General features: G+C 32.5%; 2 protein-coding genes across 2 annotated transcripts in view; one reads left to right on the forward strand and one right to left on the reverse strand.

The window, feature by feature from the left end:
* Nucleotides 1–3,044, forward strand: part of LOC109225773 (UPF0481 protein At3g47200-like) — a 6,470-nt gene extending 3,426 nt beyond the window's left edge. Inside the window, exon 3 of the mRNA XM_019390548.1 lies at nucleotides 1,480–3,044. Within this exon, the coding sequence (XP_019246093.1) occupies nucleotides 1,480–2,961 (1,482 nt within the window). The 3' untranslated portion in view covers nucleotides 2,962–3,044. The remainder of the gene's footprint in view (nucleotides 1–1,479) is intronic.
* LOC109225774 (homoserine kinase-like) lies at nucleotides 13,536–15,090 on the reverse strand. Its single transcript, XM_019390549.1, has one exon. It carries the CDS (start codon nucleotides 14,991–14,993, stop codon nucleotides 13,851–13,853), a length of 1,143 nt encoding a protein of 380 aa, XP_019246094.1. The 5' UTR covers nucleotides 14,994–15,090; the 3' UTR covers nucleotides 13,536–13,850.

A 19,424-nucleotide genomic window follows, 5' to 3' on the forward strand; every position in this document is an offset into this window, starting at 1 on the left:
AATTTAAATTAAGGATAATATCTTCACTTGCATCATTATAAAGATAATCATTATTATAATATATATAAAGTTTTAGAAATTGAAATTTCAAAATAGAAATATTTTTTGAAAGATAAAATCATACCAAATAAGAGTTCAAGTCGTAGTATAAGAGTCACGTCATAATCAAAGAATCGTTTATATCGTGTCAACATTTGTGATTTGCCATAAAGATGAGTTATTATTTCACTTTGTGGCTATTTTTAGGTTCTAATGACACCTATGAGAATAGTGCAAAAATAAAAGTATCACTACGAGAATTGAGAAAATGTTAGTCTTTTTTCATGTAGTGTTTCTTAATTAATATCTGACGATTACCTATAATTATTTAGAAGGTTTAAATGTTAAGGTTATTTACATATAATTCAAATAACTCAGATATTTCAAATATCAAAATGGAGTAAAAAAAATTCACTAAAGAATTTTTTTATATTTTTAGATAGCCAACTAAAATGAGTTTTGAATTAAGAATAATATTTTCAATTACATTATTATAAAAATAATTATTATTGAAAAATAATGTTTTAGAAACTGAAATTTTAAGAAAGAAATATTTTTTAAGAGATATCAACAGACCAAATAAGAGTTCAAGTAGTAGCAAAAGAGTTAAGTCTTATCCAAAGTGTCGTTCATTGTCTCAACATTTGATTGTTTTGCAATAAATATGAGTTATTATTTTGCTTCCTGACTATTTTTAGGATCCAATGACACCGGCAAGAATGGTATCAAAAAAGAAAAATAGAAGAAACGGTTAATTTTTTTCACGTAGTTAATATCCAATGATTATCTATATTTACTGAGAAAGTGTAAAATTTTAAGATTATTTATATACATTCCAAATAACTTAAACATTTGACATGATTAATGTCCGCGCGGAAGCATAAATAAAACATTAAGTTTGATCAAGTTTCTTTATTAAGATTCAATTGTTTTATTTTCCTTTTACTCTTTTGGTTTCCACTAATGATGTTTGAAACTTCATTACGATTCATTATTCGTTTTTGTATTCCTTCCCGATAATTACTTGCTAGAAATTTATAGAAAATAATAAGTATATAAATATTACTACAACATTTAAGAAAAATGGAATTCAGCTCGAAAGTCCTGTCACGATAGATGAACAAATTCCATTAATACTCCATCAAACTCCTCTAATTATTGATGCTGAAAAGGATGAGGTATGTGCTTACAAATTAAAGTAAGGATATAGATCACTTAACCATTATTAAGGGTACATATTTGGTAGCAAGGAATTTGTTCTGCTCACTGCTCAGTATTCGGTTAGTTTAATTTCTTATTTTGATAATTTTCTGTCTTTTTCCTGAATTAAGAAAGGGAAAATCTTCAGTCTTTAGAGTTTTGTTTTGTCTGATCATTATATAGTGTCAATTTATGTGGAAAAAAAGAAGAAAAAATGTGACTCTTTTCCACTAATTACAGATAAAAGAAGGGGAGAAAGTGGATCATTTAATCGAGATTAAGGAAAGAGATGGTCAAGATCGACCAGGTTTGCAAACAAGTAAATCTGCAAATAAAATCTTAGATGAAATATATGAGGATTTGGACAATTTGGCTATCAGGTCCACCACCATATTCAAAGTAAATGTGGGGTTACGTGAATCAAATCCAGATGCTTATACACCAAAAATGATCTCCATAGGTCCTTACCATAAAAAAAATCAAGAACTTCACTCAATGGAAAAGTACAAACTGTTATACCTACGGCGGTTTCTGCGGCGGAAAGAAGGGCTTGACGTGGAAAGTTGCATCAGAGAATTGGAGGAACTGAAAGATGAAGCACTAATGTGTTATGATGACATAGAGGGCCTTATCGATAGTGACAACACTGGTCAATTTTTGAAAATGTTGTTGTTTGATGGTTGTTTTTTGGTTGAGTTCATTCGAGAGGTTTGTGGAATAAAACCAACAGGAGAAGCCATGATTATCCCTGGAGGTTGCCTAGATAATCAAGTGCGTCGTGACTTGTTGTTACTAGAAAACCAACTTCCTTTCTTTGTCCTTACCAAACTTCATGACATGACAAAAGATGAAATTTATGACATACCATTCACAAAAATGGTGAAGTGGATTTTTTTTCATGATTTACCGAAGCTGACCCCTGCATCCTTTAATGAGAGTGTAAGTAATACCGCAGAAATCAAGCATTTACTTCAAGTAATACACATGTCATGTCACCCTTCAGAGATGAAAACTAATAACCTAACTGGCAATATTAGCAAGGAAGCAGAACATTCCAGGAAAAACTTATGCTGTAATCTTTTGCAAATAATTAGGTCGAAAGAAATGTCAAAAGATAAGGACAACCTGACATGGCAAGACAACATGCCAAATGCTACAGAGCTTCGCGAAGCTGGAGTTGTATTTTCAAAAGTTGGAAATATTTATGCTTGCTTGGCGGAAGATAACCTTGGAGATAGCACAAGTTTATTTGACATTAGATTTGAGAATGGATTGATGACAATTCCTTGTTTTAAAGTCACCGATAATACAGAGACCCTCCTGAGAAATTTCATAGCTTACGAGCAACAGTCACCTGATATAGATCCTAAATATTTCAGTGAATTTGCAGTTTTCATGGATCATCTTATCGACTCAGAAAAAGATGTCACTCTGCTTCGCCTAAAAGGAATTATCGCGAACGACATAGGAGAGGACCAAGAAGTGGCTAACTTATTTAATAACATTGGGAAGGGGGTTGGTATTTCCTCAGACTTCCATTACAAAGAAGTATGTGGAAAAGTAGTGCAACATTGTGAACAACCACGGAACAGAATGAAGGCAAGTTTGAGGCGCAATTATTTTCATAGTCCGTGGGCAGGAGTTTCAACTGTGGCGGCCGTCATCCTCCTCTTACTCACAGTTACACAGACAGTTTTATCTTTCATAAGTGTTCTTAAGTAGTCGATTTCATTATGGCCTATGGTTGTTTGGTTTTGTTAATCTTTCCAGAATGGTTTTCCTCACTACTATTTGTGTTGTGCTTATTATTGTATCCCATCCAGTAATGGATTATAGATAGCATCTAAAGTTAGAGTCTGAAGAAGCCATCACTGACTACATTCACGTAGTCGTTGAAGACAACTTCAATTTCTGGTTCATGGGATTCTTAAATCATCAAAGTATTTAAATGTTTTTTGGAATTAATCTCTGAAACTAAACACCAACTATGAGGAATCCTCCAAGTTTGCAACTCATCATCAGGCGTACACATTAAATAGAGGTGGTAGTGAAAAATGAAGAACCAAACAAGATTTTCATCTGAATTATAAGAGCTTAGGTAGATGATAAGCAAGCTAGTAAATGTAAATGCAACTACATGACTGACATTCAAATTTCTTCAATAGTCAAGTGCCTGCAAGACTCTGCTTCCAATAATACATATCTTTAACTTAAAGTAGAAAATGCAATGAATATGTTAATCACGAAAAGCAATATATAGAACATACCTCAAATTTTTTGAAATTGAGGCGTAACTGATTGATTTATCCATTTGTTTCACTCTAAATGAAAGGACCATGCTCTTCCTCCATTCGCATCAACTATCTTTGAAGACCCACAATCATGCCTCTAAAATTTTCCAATTTTCCCCAATATTTCCTCATAGAGACATTCTCACAAACACTTCACCAGCACTGCCATGTGAACGAACCACCATCTTTCACAATCTCGTCTCCATCAATTCATAATACAAGAGCACTTCATCCCTTCAGACTTTCCATACAGAACCAATTCATAGTTCCAGTCGTCTCTCATCTCAACTACCATTGACCCAACTTCTTCTCTGTTTTTGTAGTTCATGATTTTTAAAGGGAAGAATGCAAGCAAAAAAAATGATAGGATTAAATAATAAGAAAGAATGAAGGAGGAAAAATTACGTGGATTTTCCGCGTGGAGCGCATGTTTTACATAGCACATCATTTACCTGGTTTTGTATGTATGGCGCATCGTGGAGTATCAGTTTCATTTCAAATAAGAATAGGGGGTGCATAAAGTTACGGTGTGTAGGGGTGTTCATGTTCGGTTTGGATTGGTTTTTCCTTAAAAAAAAACCAAACCAAGTAAGTCGGTTTTTCAAATATTAGAACCAAATCAAACCAATTAAGTCGGTTTTTCTCGCTTCGATTTATGTTGGTTTTTCGGTTTTTTCGGTTATTTGTCGGTTTTTTCTTAAATATAAGACATACACTACCAAACACATATTCCGGCAACCACATTTTCAATGTAACACTATCAAATCAATTGCCCTTTTGAGAAATCTATTATTTACCAAGATATATTGATGATAATCAAATTGTGATGAATAATTTAAGGACTCAATTAAAAATATGTTATTTTTAACACGAAATGGATTCTTACACTAAACAAAAGAAAACTACCAATCAAACTATAATGTAAAGGTAAAGACTATATTAAAAGTGCAAACTATTAACATTTTACCATAAATTTTTTGAAACTTTGTATAACAATATACATATATATAGGTGTAATAATAAATTTGAAATAGCTACACCTATAGTCGGTTTGGTTCGATTTTTTCTGATTAAAACCAAAACCAAACCAAATTTGATCAGTTTTTAAAATTCAAAACCAAAACCAAACCAAACCAAAAAGTATCGATTTTTTTGGTCGATTTGGTTTGGTTTTCGGTTTGGTTCGATTTTTCGAGTTTTTGTGAACACCCTTAACGGTGTGTATGTATAACAATTTATTTATTTTTCCTTTGAATAGGAGTAACACATGCAGTCTGTGCAAAAGCTAAATATACAACAATGTCCCTAAGATAGTGAGCTCTGGTTGCTTAATGTGTAGGTTGATCTTACCCTGACCTATGGAAGTAGAAGGACAAATTTCAATAGACCATCCACTAAAAAAATCACAAGTAGGATCAGAAGCGGAGCCCGAATTTGAAGTTAATGAGTTCGGAATTCTAGTTTTTTAAGTTATTGGGTTCTAAATTAAGAATTTGTACATATTAAATGAATTTCTTAAGACAAATACAGAGTTTGAAACAAAGTTACTAGGTTTAGCTGAACCCGTAATACGTACACTGGTTCCGCCCCTGAGTACAACAATAATAGAAAAATACAATAGCACAAAAGCCATGAAAAAAAGTAGTAATGCAGAAGCTATATATGGTCAAATAAATTGATTTGAGACGGCGAGTCATGAATGATGCGTCAAAAACATCATAGCGGAGGCGGAGCCAGCCTACTATGTTAGTTTGATCGAACTCAGCTTTTGCTTAAATGTTGTATTTATACTAAAAAATTCATTAAATATATAAATATTTTAATTGCGAAACAAATAACTAAGACGAACTATGAGTTTTGTGGCAAATTCAAAACCCATAAATTTTAAATTCTGACCTCGTCTCTGCTTATGAGTCAGGTTCTTATTAATCCTGCTTTTGGCGGAATTTACTCCATTTGTAAGAAACTTCGATTTACCATTAGTCTTTAGCATCAAGCTTATTAAAATAGATATATTTTAGGAATACTCTTTTCTGATTTTGGATGATTCAATGCAAGAAGGATGAGGTATTATAAGCCTTTTATAATTAATGGAATTATTGTTCTGTTGAACTAACTTGATATGAAATGAAAGAATAAATGGTGGCTTGAGATATACTCTCTTCGGTTCACAATAAGTGTCCAATTTACTTTTTCATTTTGGTTCAAAATAAGTGTCCAGTTATGTAATCAAGAAAGAATTCAATTTATTTTTACAAAATAACCCCTATGTACATATCCCTTAAAAGTTTTCTTACTCCTCACATTAAATATTTAATTAGGGGTAGTTTAGTCATAGTAGGTATTTTTGTATAGAATTTAGTATTTCCTTAATGGGCGTGCTAAAAGTAAATTGGACACTTATTGTGATCCGGAGGGAATAATAATTAACTGGTTAAAACTTTATTCCATGACAATTTCCTTACAGATAATGTCATTACACATTATTTTATATATAAAGCTTTAAATTATACTTTTTCTTACATTAATGTCATTACACATTATTCTATGATACCATAAGCTTAATTTATGCTATGATACTTTTCTGAGAATAACGGTTATTTCACCGTAGTAATATACTGGAACGGATGTAGTGTCCTAATGACGGGCTCAATTGAACTTTTAATTTTCGACGCAGAATAAAAATTTATATGTAAAAATTCGTTAAATTTGCAAAATTAGTAGACATAAACCATAACTTTAATAATATAATGAGTTTAATGCTAAAACCTTAAAAAACATAGAATTTAAATCCTGAATCCTCTCCTGGTAATATAGGTAGGCCTGTAATGAGACAAAGAAAAATCTATATATAGTAATAAGGTGTTTTCAGCTTGAAAACTAATTTCTTCTTTGCCTTCATAGACTTTTGTGTATTTCCATTTATTAATTTCAAGTACACTCCAACCTCTCCATTTTGATTTGGTAACAGCCAAACCATAGAGGTATCTTCTGCACCAAAACTTTTGAGAGTGCAGTAAATAGAAGTGTAAATATAGGAGTAGAAAATGCTGTAGCTATTTTCACTGATATCCAAAACGAAAGAACCATAGGAACATGACAAATCAGTTGCCACTTGAATTCTCTCCAGTGTACTACATTTGAAATAAGTTTAAAGCAACTGCCTTTATATCCTTCTCCCCCCTTGCACAATAAAAGTATTGCTGCAGAAAAAGATAGTACTTATTTTAATCCAGTATTTGAGGCAGATGTAGAATAAACATGAAATAAGTTGTCATTAAATGATACTAGAAATTAGCATATCAGAGCATTATCATGACCAGAAAGCAGAATGCATTATCACCTCAGTTGATTCAGAATCAGTGGCCTTTGCAGAACCTTGAGCAAGAACTGGTATCAAGCCCCTGTACACCAAACTATTATTCCTAGCCGGGGTCTCATCGCTAACGGACCAATCAAAAGAATCTGTGGTCAAGACAGGCACAACTACAGATAGAATAGGAACAGCAGGCCTATATAGCTACTAAAACTATAACAAAGTTGAAATGCCAATAAAGAAGCTACAATAACTAGCTTATAGTAATTAGCCTAATCAAAACCTAATAACAGCTTAAAATTAGCCTTAGCGAATTGAATTTAACATTTTAGTGGTTTCTTTAGCTGTCAAGGTCGCAGGTTCGAGACATGCATGAGTCACTACTAGAGGCGAAGCAAGGCTATTAGGTATGGATTCGGTCGAATCCAATCACTTTTGCTTAAAAACTATATTTGTATTAAAAAAATTGTTAAATATTAATTAAGAACCCATAAACTTTAAGGGGTCGTTTGGTACATAGGACAAGAATAATAATCCCATGATAAGTTTGGGATTATTGGATTAACTTTATCCCATGTTTGATTTGGGGTATTAGCTAAGCCCGGTTTACATTAGGGGTCTTTTGGTTGGAAAGAAGTTATCCCAAGATTAATTATCTCGGGATTAGTTATTCCACCTTTCCATTAGGATAAAAAAGCACTACAATTCCGGGATTAATTATACCACAATTTTCTCCCAACCAAACATGGGATAAACTCTTTTTATATTTAATCTCGGGATTAATTATTCCTTATCCCCGTACCAAACGAACCCTAAAATGGTGGGATTAATTATCCCACATAGAAGGTGGGATATGTTGAGATCCCATCATTGTACCAACCGACCCTTAAATCTTGTTTCCAGCTCTGGCCACTTCTTATTTATGTTGTTTGATGTGAATTAAATTTGTTGTCTACCCATCAAAGAGGCGGAGTAGGGTAAACCCCACCTGAAAGCCCTAACCATTTGTTTAAATCGACACTTTGGTGGCCAAATTTTCTTTGGCTCAACAATTTATAGCATACTGGTTCCTTCTGATTGAAAGCTACACTTGAAAGAACATTAGCTTTTCCTAATTAAATGCAGTTGCAAAATTAATTAAAGCCATTCATTTTAGCCTTCAGTGTTGAAATTCTTACTGGACTTTCTCACACGTGAACATAGAATTCAATGATCGAACCAAGTAATTGTTTTGTATTGGTTAGTGTATTTCTCTTTTATTTTTCCGACTTACAACGTACAATTACGGTTGAGGTGCGAAGAACTTATAATGGAGATATTTTAATCACTAGTCTCAAGGTACGCGCGATACGCGTGTATTCTATCTTAATGGGTACTAACTATTTTATTTTAAATATGTTTAAGTAATAGTCATACCTCTCTAACAACATCTGTATAGAATCAACCATTTACTATAAAAGCCAAGTTTTTCCGAACTAATTTTTGTGTTATGTTATAATTTATGTCCTTTATAACAACACCTCACTATAAAAGCCAAAAAATATCAGAACAAACGAGGCTGTTATAGAGAGGTTTGACTGTTAAATAAAAACATAAGTTTATGAAGATGATCATAAATATTGATTGTGTATAACTAACTCAATAAATAAAAAAGGCCTCATAAAATCCTCAATTATTAGTTCATAATTCAACTTAAATTTTGTTCCAGTTTCATAACTTTGTAACTTCAATTTCACAAGTTATCATGCTTCCTTTTCAGTTTTACCAAGAACAAGCCCTTGAAAGCATAAATAGTGCCGAATGATAGAACTTAAAACATATAATCATGCAACTAATAATTTATAACTTTCATCTGATCACAAAATCACATTAAAGAGCAATAAAAAAAATAAACACATCTAAAAGGATACGAAAACAAGCTTGTGAGAGAATTTACAATTGAAAGATGATTCATTCGTGACATATTTACTTCAAAGAATGACTTAGGATTAGAATTAAAAGTGTATACTTTGGTTTTAAGCGTCACAATCAGCGGAATTAATATTCAAATAATTTCAGTATTAGTTAACTCCATAATTCTAAATATTAGAAAAATAATAAATTTTGCTCAATATAAAATTTACTTTTAAAGCGGAAAATGTTCAATCAACATTTCATGTTGGAGGATATGCAAGGAGGGCATAATCTTTGGAAAAACGTAACAAAACTTTTAGTCATTTCTGTTGTATAATACTGAATCTACAATGTTCAGATATTTATTATATACTTTTAACACTTTTTCAAACATTCGTCAAATTAACCTAACTAATATTGTGTGACTATTTTACAATATATATATATATATATATATATATATATATAGAGAGAGAGAGAGAGAGAGAGAGATTTATTTGAATCGAAGAAAAATGAAAATAAAAAATTAATGTCAATTCATTTTGAATACATTTTGTCTTCTACTATTTCATTTTCATTTCTCAAGTTTGAATTTTAACCGTAATCGATTTTGCTCTATTTTCGATTTCTGTCATCACCAGTGATCTTTTTATGAAAATAAATTTATGTACTCTAAGATTTGTTTAAATTGAAAATAATTTTACTTTTATGATGAGTTTGAAAAATAATATAATTGGGATCTTTTTCAATTAATTAAATCAAATACTTAATTATTCGTTCTTAATATTTAAAAGAAATAATTAGATTTTATTTATTCAAATTTTTATGATTAGCTCATACCAAATTCAAATTTTTTGATTATAATTATATTTTTATTCAATTTTTTTTTTCAAATTGTAATCAATTGAATGGGGTGGAAAATCGTCCATGCTAGACGTGTTCCAAAACGAAAAAGGCAAGCAAAAGAGAAATCTTTGTAAATCTCAAAGAACTAAGAATCACTGTATATCAGAAATAAAATTTAAGATTTAAATGTCGTTTTAGAAACCACAATTAATTTTTGTAGTTAAGAAAGCCATGTATATTTAGCTAAATGTATCATTAATTGAAAATAAAAAAAATCCCATAACTTATCTTGTTCTAATAATTGATAAATTTTGTGTTTATTATTGATTTGTGCTCAATATTTCGCATAATAATAATAGTTCTTTTGAAACTCAAAATGTAATATCGAATAATATTATTAGTGTCATAGTCTTGTATATTTAAATTATCTTAATATTTAAAAACTCATAAAAATCAAACGTAAATAACTTATTAGAAAATGGATCACATCAATATTATTCAAGAATTGGTTTCGTTCAACATTTATTGATGAGGTATTAGCAGTTGTTTTTATCCTACTTACATCTTCAAGACTTGTAGAAGGATTTCAAATCACTTACGTCCTCTTTCTTCAATCTTTTTATTCTTTCTTGTATTTATTTTATTTATTATTTATACATAATTTAGGGTATGATTTATATAAAGTAAAATCTTAAGTTTTATTAATTTAAAATATCTAAAAATTAGAAAAATAATTAAATGAAGTATTTCTTATAATAACTAACATAAATTTGGAGGGACTTCATATTTTCCTTTTTGTTGATAAAGATCAAGTTTGAAATAGTAAAAAATATTAATGTTAGATTCTCTTATTTTACTCTAGGTAAACATGAATTCATTAATAGTATTTTATTGAATTTTTACAATTCAAATTATAGGCGCAATATCTCTTATTAATGAAAGGTATGGAAAAACAAACGTGCTAAAAATATGTTGGTGGTTTTACTTTCCTTTAACGGTCTTATTAAGATAAAATTTTAGTATCTGATTTTGAATCCTAAAACCTAGTTCAAATAAGGAAGTATTTGATATGCAAAATATAATTAATATTGAAATTCTAAATATTAGGAAAATAACTAAAATTACTATTTTATCCAATATATAATATGTTTTTAAAGGGTAAAAAAGGCGAACGACATTTTGCTAAGGGCCTTCGTGCTTTTAATATAGTATATATATAGATATAGATTATTTCCACTTTAAATCAAATTGCTAATGCTGCAGATCTTGTTAAGAAGGGAAAAGATATGTGAGTTTATAAGACTTAGAGCCCGTTTGGTCAAGCTGCAAAAATCTGCTTATTTTGAAAAGTACTTTTTTCTGAAGTACTTTTTTTTTAAGTACTTTTGAAAAAAAAAATTGTTTGTGTTTGGCCAAGTCATTTAAGAAGTACTTTTGCAACATTTGGTAAATAATTTGTGTTTGGCCAATCATTTCAAAAAGTGCTTTTGAGTGTCAAATTACCAAAAAGGATAGTACCAAGGTCGTATAATTCTTTCAAGTATAAAAATGAACTTAAATATTTATCGTAAGAGACTTCTATTTATTTTTTATTTTATTTAATTAAAATATAAAACATAAAGTAAACAAACATATTAAAGATTTAAATCAATTTTACATATATAGTTATACTAAATTATATGATATTATCCAGTATAATTACTTATTTTTATATGATGATTTGAATAATTAAAATAACATCATTCAGAATAAATTAGAAGTCTATCCACAAATTACTATATATTGATTATCCACATGAAATAATAAGTAAAGTCACTCACACATGATAATACTTCTCAACAGTTTCATCTCTACTTCTATCACACAACGCTTCCATATTAGTAGAAGACTTGGCTCGCATTTCTAAAGGAATATCAGAAGGCTGATCTCCTTCATCAATCTCTGCAGTAATGTCTTCATTAGCATAATAGTTGAATTCTTTATCGGTAAAAGAATGTTTTCGGATGAAATTATGTATAGCCATGGTAGTTGTAACTAGATGATTTTGAGTGTCAAACTTGAAAGATGGCATTGAGCGTAAAATAAAAATAATTTTAAATATATAAAAAAAATGTAAACGAAAATAGTTAAGTATGTTTAACTTCTAATTCAAAAAGTGTAACTAATTATAACAACACATAATGTATAATTTACTTTTTTTAAAAAAAATTTAAATTCAAAAAGAAACTAATTATTACCTAATATGTAGATAGATCATGCAATGCAATTGTAAATTTATTACCTATTTGCAGGTCATTTTCACAAATCAAATTTGAAAATTGTTTTTAAAGATTCGGGAACTAATAGCATATAATAGAAGAAATTATAAATAATTATTTGTAAGAAGAGAATTGATAATCCAAAGAAGATGCAGATAATTTGCTTTAGTGTGAAAAAAGAAGAAGATAATTTGGAAAGTTACGAGACATTACACAAAGAAAAGATAAAAAACAAGAAAAGTCAATAAAAAATTTGAAAAGTTACAATATGATTCATATATATGATATCTTTAATTTTAATGGGATGATAAAAACTAGAAACAAAAATGAAAAGAAAAAACTTAAATTAGTAAGGGATAATTTGGAAAATATAAATTTATGGTGAGGATAGTTTTGTCTTGAATAAATTAATTTCTACTTCTGCTTCTGCTTCTTGGAAGAAGCTAGAATTTTCTGCTTCTTCCCAAAACCAGAAAAACTGCTTCTGCTGCTGGCAAAAAGTACTTTTCTGTATTGGCCAAACAACTCAAATTTTTTATAAAGTAATTTTTTTGGGTGGAAAAAGTACTTTTGGCCTCCCAGAAGCTTGGCCAAACAGACTCTTAGGAAATTTAAGTTAATAAAATCCAAGTCTTTGCTATCTGAAAAAATGTTGTTAAGTAATAGCTTGCGCCAAAGGAACTGAGAGATGTCATGCCACGATCTTTAGTATTCCTGCTATTCCAAAGAGCGGGGTCTGATGTGGAGCTAACATGGCTGGCTACATATAAGTATAGCCAAATGAGATGGGACAACTGTTTAGGCCACAGCGCCCGGCAGGACTACCATGTATAGGATATTCGCCCTCGCTAGCCAACACGAACGGGCACATACTTAGTTTCATTTTTGGGTTAATGGATTGGATTCAGTCAGCCTCACAACATAATTAGAGTGAGGTTTTGGTCACTGAAACTCGCAGCTTCCGCTTGACTGGGCGGTGCTCTGACCGATTGAACTACCATACCAGAAAAATTAGGTGTAAAACCTAATACCAATTTAGATGGTGTTGAGATAGGCATTCAGAATGGAACAACTAATTTAAGAGCATGCTGAATTCAACAACAACAATATATCCAGTATAATTTCACAAGTGGGATCCAGGGAATGTTGAGTATACATAGACATTACCCCTACCTTGTGAAGATAAATAGGTTGTTTCCGATAGTAAGCTGTATTCAACTATTGCAAAAACAATACCAAAAAAGAAAAAAAGGTCTACATTGCATGAAATTCCGAAATGGTAAAGAAAGGGAAATCCAGATTCTTTCTTTCACTTTTGTAGAACAAACTAGTGAAAAGGGAATACAGAGAATTAATGTACAGGATCATGCTCATAGGCCAAAAAGAACTTCTGTTTTGACAGTTGCTTGGCTATGTTTTTTGGCAGGACATTTGAAAAGGAAGTAAACAAACAACAAAGTTGGTGTTTTACAGGTAGCAAGCAGGAAAACTAACACATAATTTGCTGATCTGCTGTACATTTATTACATAGCTCTGCTATGCAATGCTTAATTATTTCAATATAGCATCAGTTCTGCCAGCTACAATCAGCAAGACGAAGAATAAAAAACTATCAATGAACTTATGAAATGAAAGCAAACTAAGTCGTGCGCAATCCAAATACGAAGGAAGAATAGGCAAGTCCATGAAAAATATCAGAAAGTGCAAGTGATGTTCAACATATTGCAAGATAAATATTGAACAAAATGTTTTCCCAGAAAGACAAATCAAGAATGTTTATCAATTGACAAGCAGGTCATGTCAAATGGCACCTTCTAACTGTTTTATTATTGCTCAGCTGACTTCTTAATAACCAATACATGATACATTGAAAATTGCATATAAATTCCTAACATATCATCTCACATATCATGATGAATTCACACAGAGAAAAGATATAAAGGATTCATACAACCTCCACCATACTAGTCTAGTCTGCAATTGAGGCGTAGTTGATCGATTGATCGATCATCTGGGATTGCTACTCACCAATCGAGCACCAACCCGATCAAGCTTTTTGACCATAGCCAAAGCCTTCAACTTCCCTTCTTTCATAAACGCTTCCACCATTCTCTCACCAATCTCCCTCCCTCTCTCCTCCCCATCCGTCACTGCCACCAGAGTTGGTCCCGCCCCGCTAATCGTGCAACCAAACGCCCCGGCTTCCAACGCTGCCTTCTTCACTCCCTGCATCCCCGGTATCAACGGCCCTCTTTTAGGCTCCACTATCTTATCCGACGACAACGCCTTCCCCAAACCCCTCGAATCCCCTTGCAATATCGCCGCCACCAATGCCCCCGCCTGACTACTATTCCATATATGATGGGACATTGTCACCTCATTCGGCAATGCTGCTCTCATCTTCTTTGTTGGAGCTTCAAATTCAGGATTCACAAGCACAAAGAACAAATCTTTTTCAAGTGGAAACTTCAATTCGATCAATTCTAACGGATCATAGCTTCTTATTAACACAAAACCGCCCATTATAGCAGGTGCTATATTATCAGCATGATAACCAGAGACTTTTGTTTCAGATTCTAACCCAGCAAGAACAAGATCAGATACACTTAATTTCCCGCCAAAAAGCTCGTTCACGGCCACCGCTGCCGCCGCAGCACTGGCGGCGCTAGAACCGAGTCCACTACCCAAAGGCAGCCCTTTTTCAAGGGAAATCGAAAGACCTACGGACTGTATATTAAGCATTTTCATGACGGAGATAGCAGCTATACCTGCACAGTTCGATAAAGGGTCTTTGCTCAACTTTTCGCCGTCGCCGGAGATGTCGGAGATTGAAACTTCGCCAGGTTTGACTTTTGAGTCAACGCGGAGAGTGATGAAATCGCCGATCCCGTCGACGGCGCAGCCGAGGAAATCAAATCCCGGGCCCAGATTCGCCACTGTCGCCGGAGCAAATGACTTGACGGAGGCGAAAACGGGTTCGGGTTCAGGTATGGTGATATGGGTTGTTTGGGTTTTGGAAGGGACTGCTGAGAGATTGAATCCGGAAGAGAATCGGGTTTTGATGGGGTAAAGAGAGGGAGGATTATTAGGGATGGGATTGGAGGTGGTGAAGTTGAGTTTAATGGGAGATTGATAGCATATAGCAGCCATTGATGTGAGAGTTGATAGTTAAGGGGGCAGAACAAAACAAATGGAAAACAGGGTTTTAACTCTGTGGCAGACTCAAAGATTCTGAGTTTGTTGTACTATATGTAGGAACAAGGACACTTAAGATTAATATCATTAAAGTAATGATAATGAAAGAAAATATAAGATATATAAAGAGAACAAATTTCATATATTAAAATTAAAGTGTATATAGTTAATAAACAAAATTATTTATAACTATGAAAAAATAAATATCACGTCTTTTTTTTTTTGGTTAAACGGATGCATATTTAATTAACACCAAACTACCCGTTAGGGCGTACAAAAATATTGTTGTGGGTGGGTATGTGATACCCCCCTCTAGCATACTGTTACTATCACTATTACAAACCATTGTTTTCCTTTCAAACAAAGTTCCTGCGATGTCTGCCCAAAACACATGTTTGACAAACACCGGAGGAACTAATGTTACAAAAACATCTTCAAAAAAAAAAATTCTTGTTCCTTCCTTTGCTAGCATGTCAGCAACTTTGTTGGTCTCCCTGTAGCTGTGCTTCACCACCACGTCGCCTAGTCTTTGGATGATTGACCTGCATTCATGAATAATGGAGTCAAAATAGAGGTTTCCATTAGTTAGCATTCTAATTACCTTCGTCGAGTCAATGTTTATTTCCAAAGGTGTGAACTGTCTTTCTTCTGCAATTTGTAGTCCTTTAAGAAGAGCTAGTAGTTCTGCTTGGGTGTTGGTGGCGTATTGGATTGATCCCATGAAGCCCAACATCCAGTTTCCACTTGCATTTCTGAATACTCCCCCCAGACCTCCCTTACCCGGATTCCCTGTTGCAGCTCCATCAGTATTTAGTTTGAAGGAGTTGTTTTTTGGTGGCTCCCATTTTACCCAGATTTTCCTCATGTTTTTTTGCTCTTAATCCAACATCATTGTGGCATATTCAGTAGCCTTTGCTATTGCACATTTTGAGTCTGCCCTATCTTTTTTGTATTGAAGAGATTATTATTCCTTGTTAGCCAAATTTGCCAGAAACAAAAAGATATGAGCTCTTCCCAAGTAATGATGCTGTTGTATGCTTTTTTATTTAGGGTTGCCCAAGTGGTTGGCCAATCTGTGGTGTTGAAAGCATGGATAGAAGTATTGATTTCCTTATTGCTTTTGGAAATGATGTCTTGCCAGAAGGTGTGTGCAATGGGACATTCAAAGAAGACATGTGCTGAGGTTTCGTTTGCCTGGCTGCATTGGTGGCAACTGGGATTTGGTTGTACCCCCACATAATGGAGGTAGGCTCCAGTGGGGAGCCTTTCATGGAAAAGTAACCAGAAAAAGGATTGTATTTTTTTTTTTGGGCACTTTTAGCTTCCATATCCAAGTGAAATTATGAGTCATTGTTTCCTGACCTTGATCTAGAATTGAATAGGCTGATTTTGTGGAGTATAGACCATTTGGTGTTGCTCCCCATATCATTTTATCCTCATTTAGTGGATTGGGTGGGATGAAAGTATTGTGGATAAATTTTGGACATTTTGGGGGATGGTAATGGAGAGAGTAGAGAGGTCCCACACTCCATGGTGATGGACATTAGCAACTGTTTTGGACATATCTTCTCTTGTCAAAGGACCTTGAATTAGTGACCTTATGGCAGGGAGGTTATTTATCCAATGGTCGTTAAAAAAGTTCACTCTGTTTCCTGAGTGAACTGCCCACCTTTTTGCTTGCATGCATGTTTCCCATCCTTTCAGGATGCATTGCCATGTGTGGGACTTTGCCTTTTTGGGAGGGTTCCTCCAATTGCAGTGTTTTGCAATAAGAGTTTTTACCCAAAGGGATGTTGGGTTTTGGTATAGTCTCCAAGCAAGGCCTGAGTGCTGGGCTTTATTCTTTAATTCAGCTTTCTGAATTCCCAGTCCCCCCTTATCCTTGGGGTTTGTAACTGTGTCCCAAGATATCAGATGCATTTCTTTTTAGTAGTAGTGGTGCCCCAGATGAAGTTCCTCTGAACTTTATCAATTTCTTTGCTTGTTTTTGCTGGCAGTTTGATGTACTGCATGACATGGTTCGGAATTGAGTTTAGGGATGCTTTTGCCAGAGTAGTTCTTCCAGTCATATTAAGCATGCTTGTTTTCCACCCTGCCATTTTGAGTGAAGATTGTCAATAATGAACTGGAAATCACTATGAGTGGGTTTTTTATGGAAAATTGGGAATCCCAGGTACTTCCCAAAGTTTGTTGATGCTTTTATGGAGAGAGAGTTTGAAATGAGTTCCATTTAGTGATCATGAGGTTGGGGGTTATTACTGAAACAAATTTTGGATTTATTGAGATTGATTTTTTGCCCTGATCCTAAATTGAAAGAATTTAAGGTATTCATGATTGTGTTGCAACTTGGAAGATTAGCTTTTGCAAAGAGAGTTAAGTCATCAGCAAAGAAGAGATGATATCACGTCAAATAATATTGCAACTATGTATAAAAATAAAAAAAACGATGCCAAACATTTTGAAACTTGTCAATGGTAAGATGGTGTCCAATTAATTGTAAATATAAAATCTAAACAGTTAAATTAATTTGCATTCTTAAAAAATTACAAAATATGTATATACTATTACGATTACTGGAACAATTGTCAAATATTTTAGATATCGAAATGCTGAAAATGTGTTATATAATTTATACACTGAAGTTTTCAGTATATAAAATAAAACTAAAATATGTATTGTGAGAAGTAGTTGAAAGCCTGAAATTCCTCTTAAATTAATATTGGGTTAGATTTACTTTTACTATAAAATATGTATGTAGAAGATAAATTTGAAGAGATGCACGTAAATAGTAGGGGTGTCAATGGTTCGGTTCGGCCGGTTATTTTATAAAATTTGTACCATACCAATTTTGCGGTTATTCTATTATGTATAATCGAAATTAGACTTTTCGAAACCGCCCCAATCATGTCGGTTTCTCTTCGGTATCGATTCGGTAAATTTTCGATAATATTTTTAAATGTCATGTAAAAATCACTAGTAGAAGTAGAATGCAATAACATACGTACTTTTACAGGACTTAGCATAATTCTGTAAACATTTTTACAGCTTAAAAGGTGATGAATTAAGAAAATATGAAAGACGACTAGAGTATAGATCCATCAACTATTCTACATGAGCGTAAAAGAAACTAAACAAATACAAAAAAAATATAAATCACACGAGTGGAACGATATTAACCAAGTTAAGATTCAAGAATAAAGTCTATAAAAGATCAAAAATTCAAAAAGATAAATCTATAGCATACAAAAGGAAACATATTCAATATATTATAGTTTGCTACTCATAATCGCTACAATACATTGTGTCTTGCTGGTGAATATGCTAGAAATAATTTAGTTTCAATACGAGTAGCGTAATAGGTTTGGGAATTATGATTTTGAGTTTAATTACTTGTTGGTTTGTAAATGTTTCATAATTCCAAAACTTAAGAAAAAATTTAATGCTTTATTATTTTTAAAATTAATATATAAATATATTTTTTACATTATAAATTTATTCGGTACGGTTCGGTATTTTTTGGTTTATTTTCATAAAATAAAAAATCTACCCTAATTATCGGTATGGTTATAGATTTATATAAAAACCTGCAGTTTTATTAAAAGAAACCTAAAAATCGGTTCGATGGTACGGTACGGTACAGTTTAGTCGGTTTAGTCGGTTTTTAAATATCCATTAACACCCATAGTAAATAGGACGCCAAAATTAAAACCCTCCAGCATTCTTTGACTTTAGGAATCTTAAATTGAAAAAAGAAAAAAAATACCATATACGAAATGAAGGGCAGGGGCAAAGGCGTTCGAGTATGGGGTGGGTAACGTGATAACTCTTACCCCATTAGGCTACCAACTAAATTAATGATAATCACAAATCAAGAATTTTGTTATAAATAGAATTCTATTTATGGTAAATGTCTATATTTAGAGAGATTCTAGGAATTATTACTTGGTGGCTAAGTCACTTTTTCCCTATAAATAGAGGGTCTTATTCCATTGTAATTCATCCCAAAAATTCAATAAGAATTCCCTCTCTTTCTCTCTGCAATATTGTTCTTCTACTTTTATTGTTTCATAACACGTTATCAGCACGAGACTCTAACCAATTGAGTAGAAGCTTTGTGATTGAGCATAATGATTGTCAATTATTCCATGAACTTCCTTCATGATTAAATTCTGAATTTAAGGTATGTATTTTACCGTATTTTCTCTTTTATTCTATAATTTGATTTTAAATACAAGCAAAGACAATAAATTTTGATTATAACTCTAATGGAGTTAGTAAGAAATTATAATCATTCAAAGTGATAAAATTTCTATGTCTTGCCATGATCAAAGTTATGTATGATCGTGAGCACAAGAAGTGAAAACACGTCCCATTGAATTTGCTCCA

Source organism: Nicotiana attenuata, chromosome 5, assembly GCF_001879085.1.
Source record: "Nicotiana attenuata strain UT chromosome 5, NIATTr2, whole genome shotgun sequence".
NCBI classification, from domain to species: Eukaryota; Viridiplantae; Streptophyta; class Magnoliopsida; order Solanales; family Solanaceae; genus Nicotiana; species Nicotiana attenuata.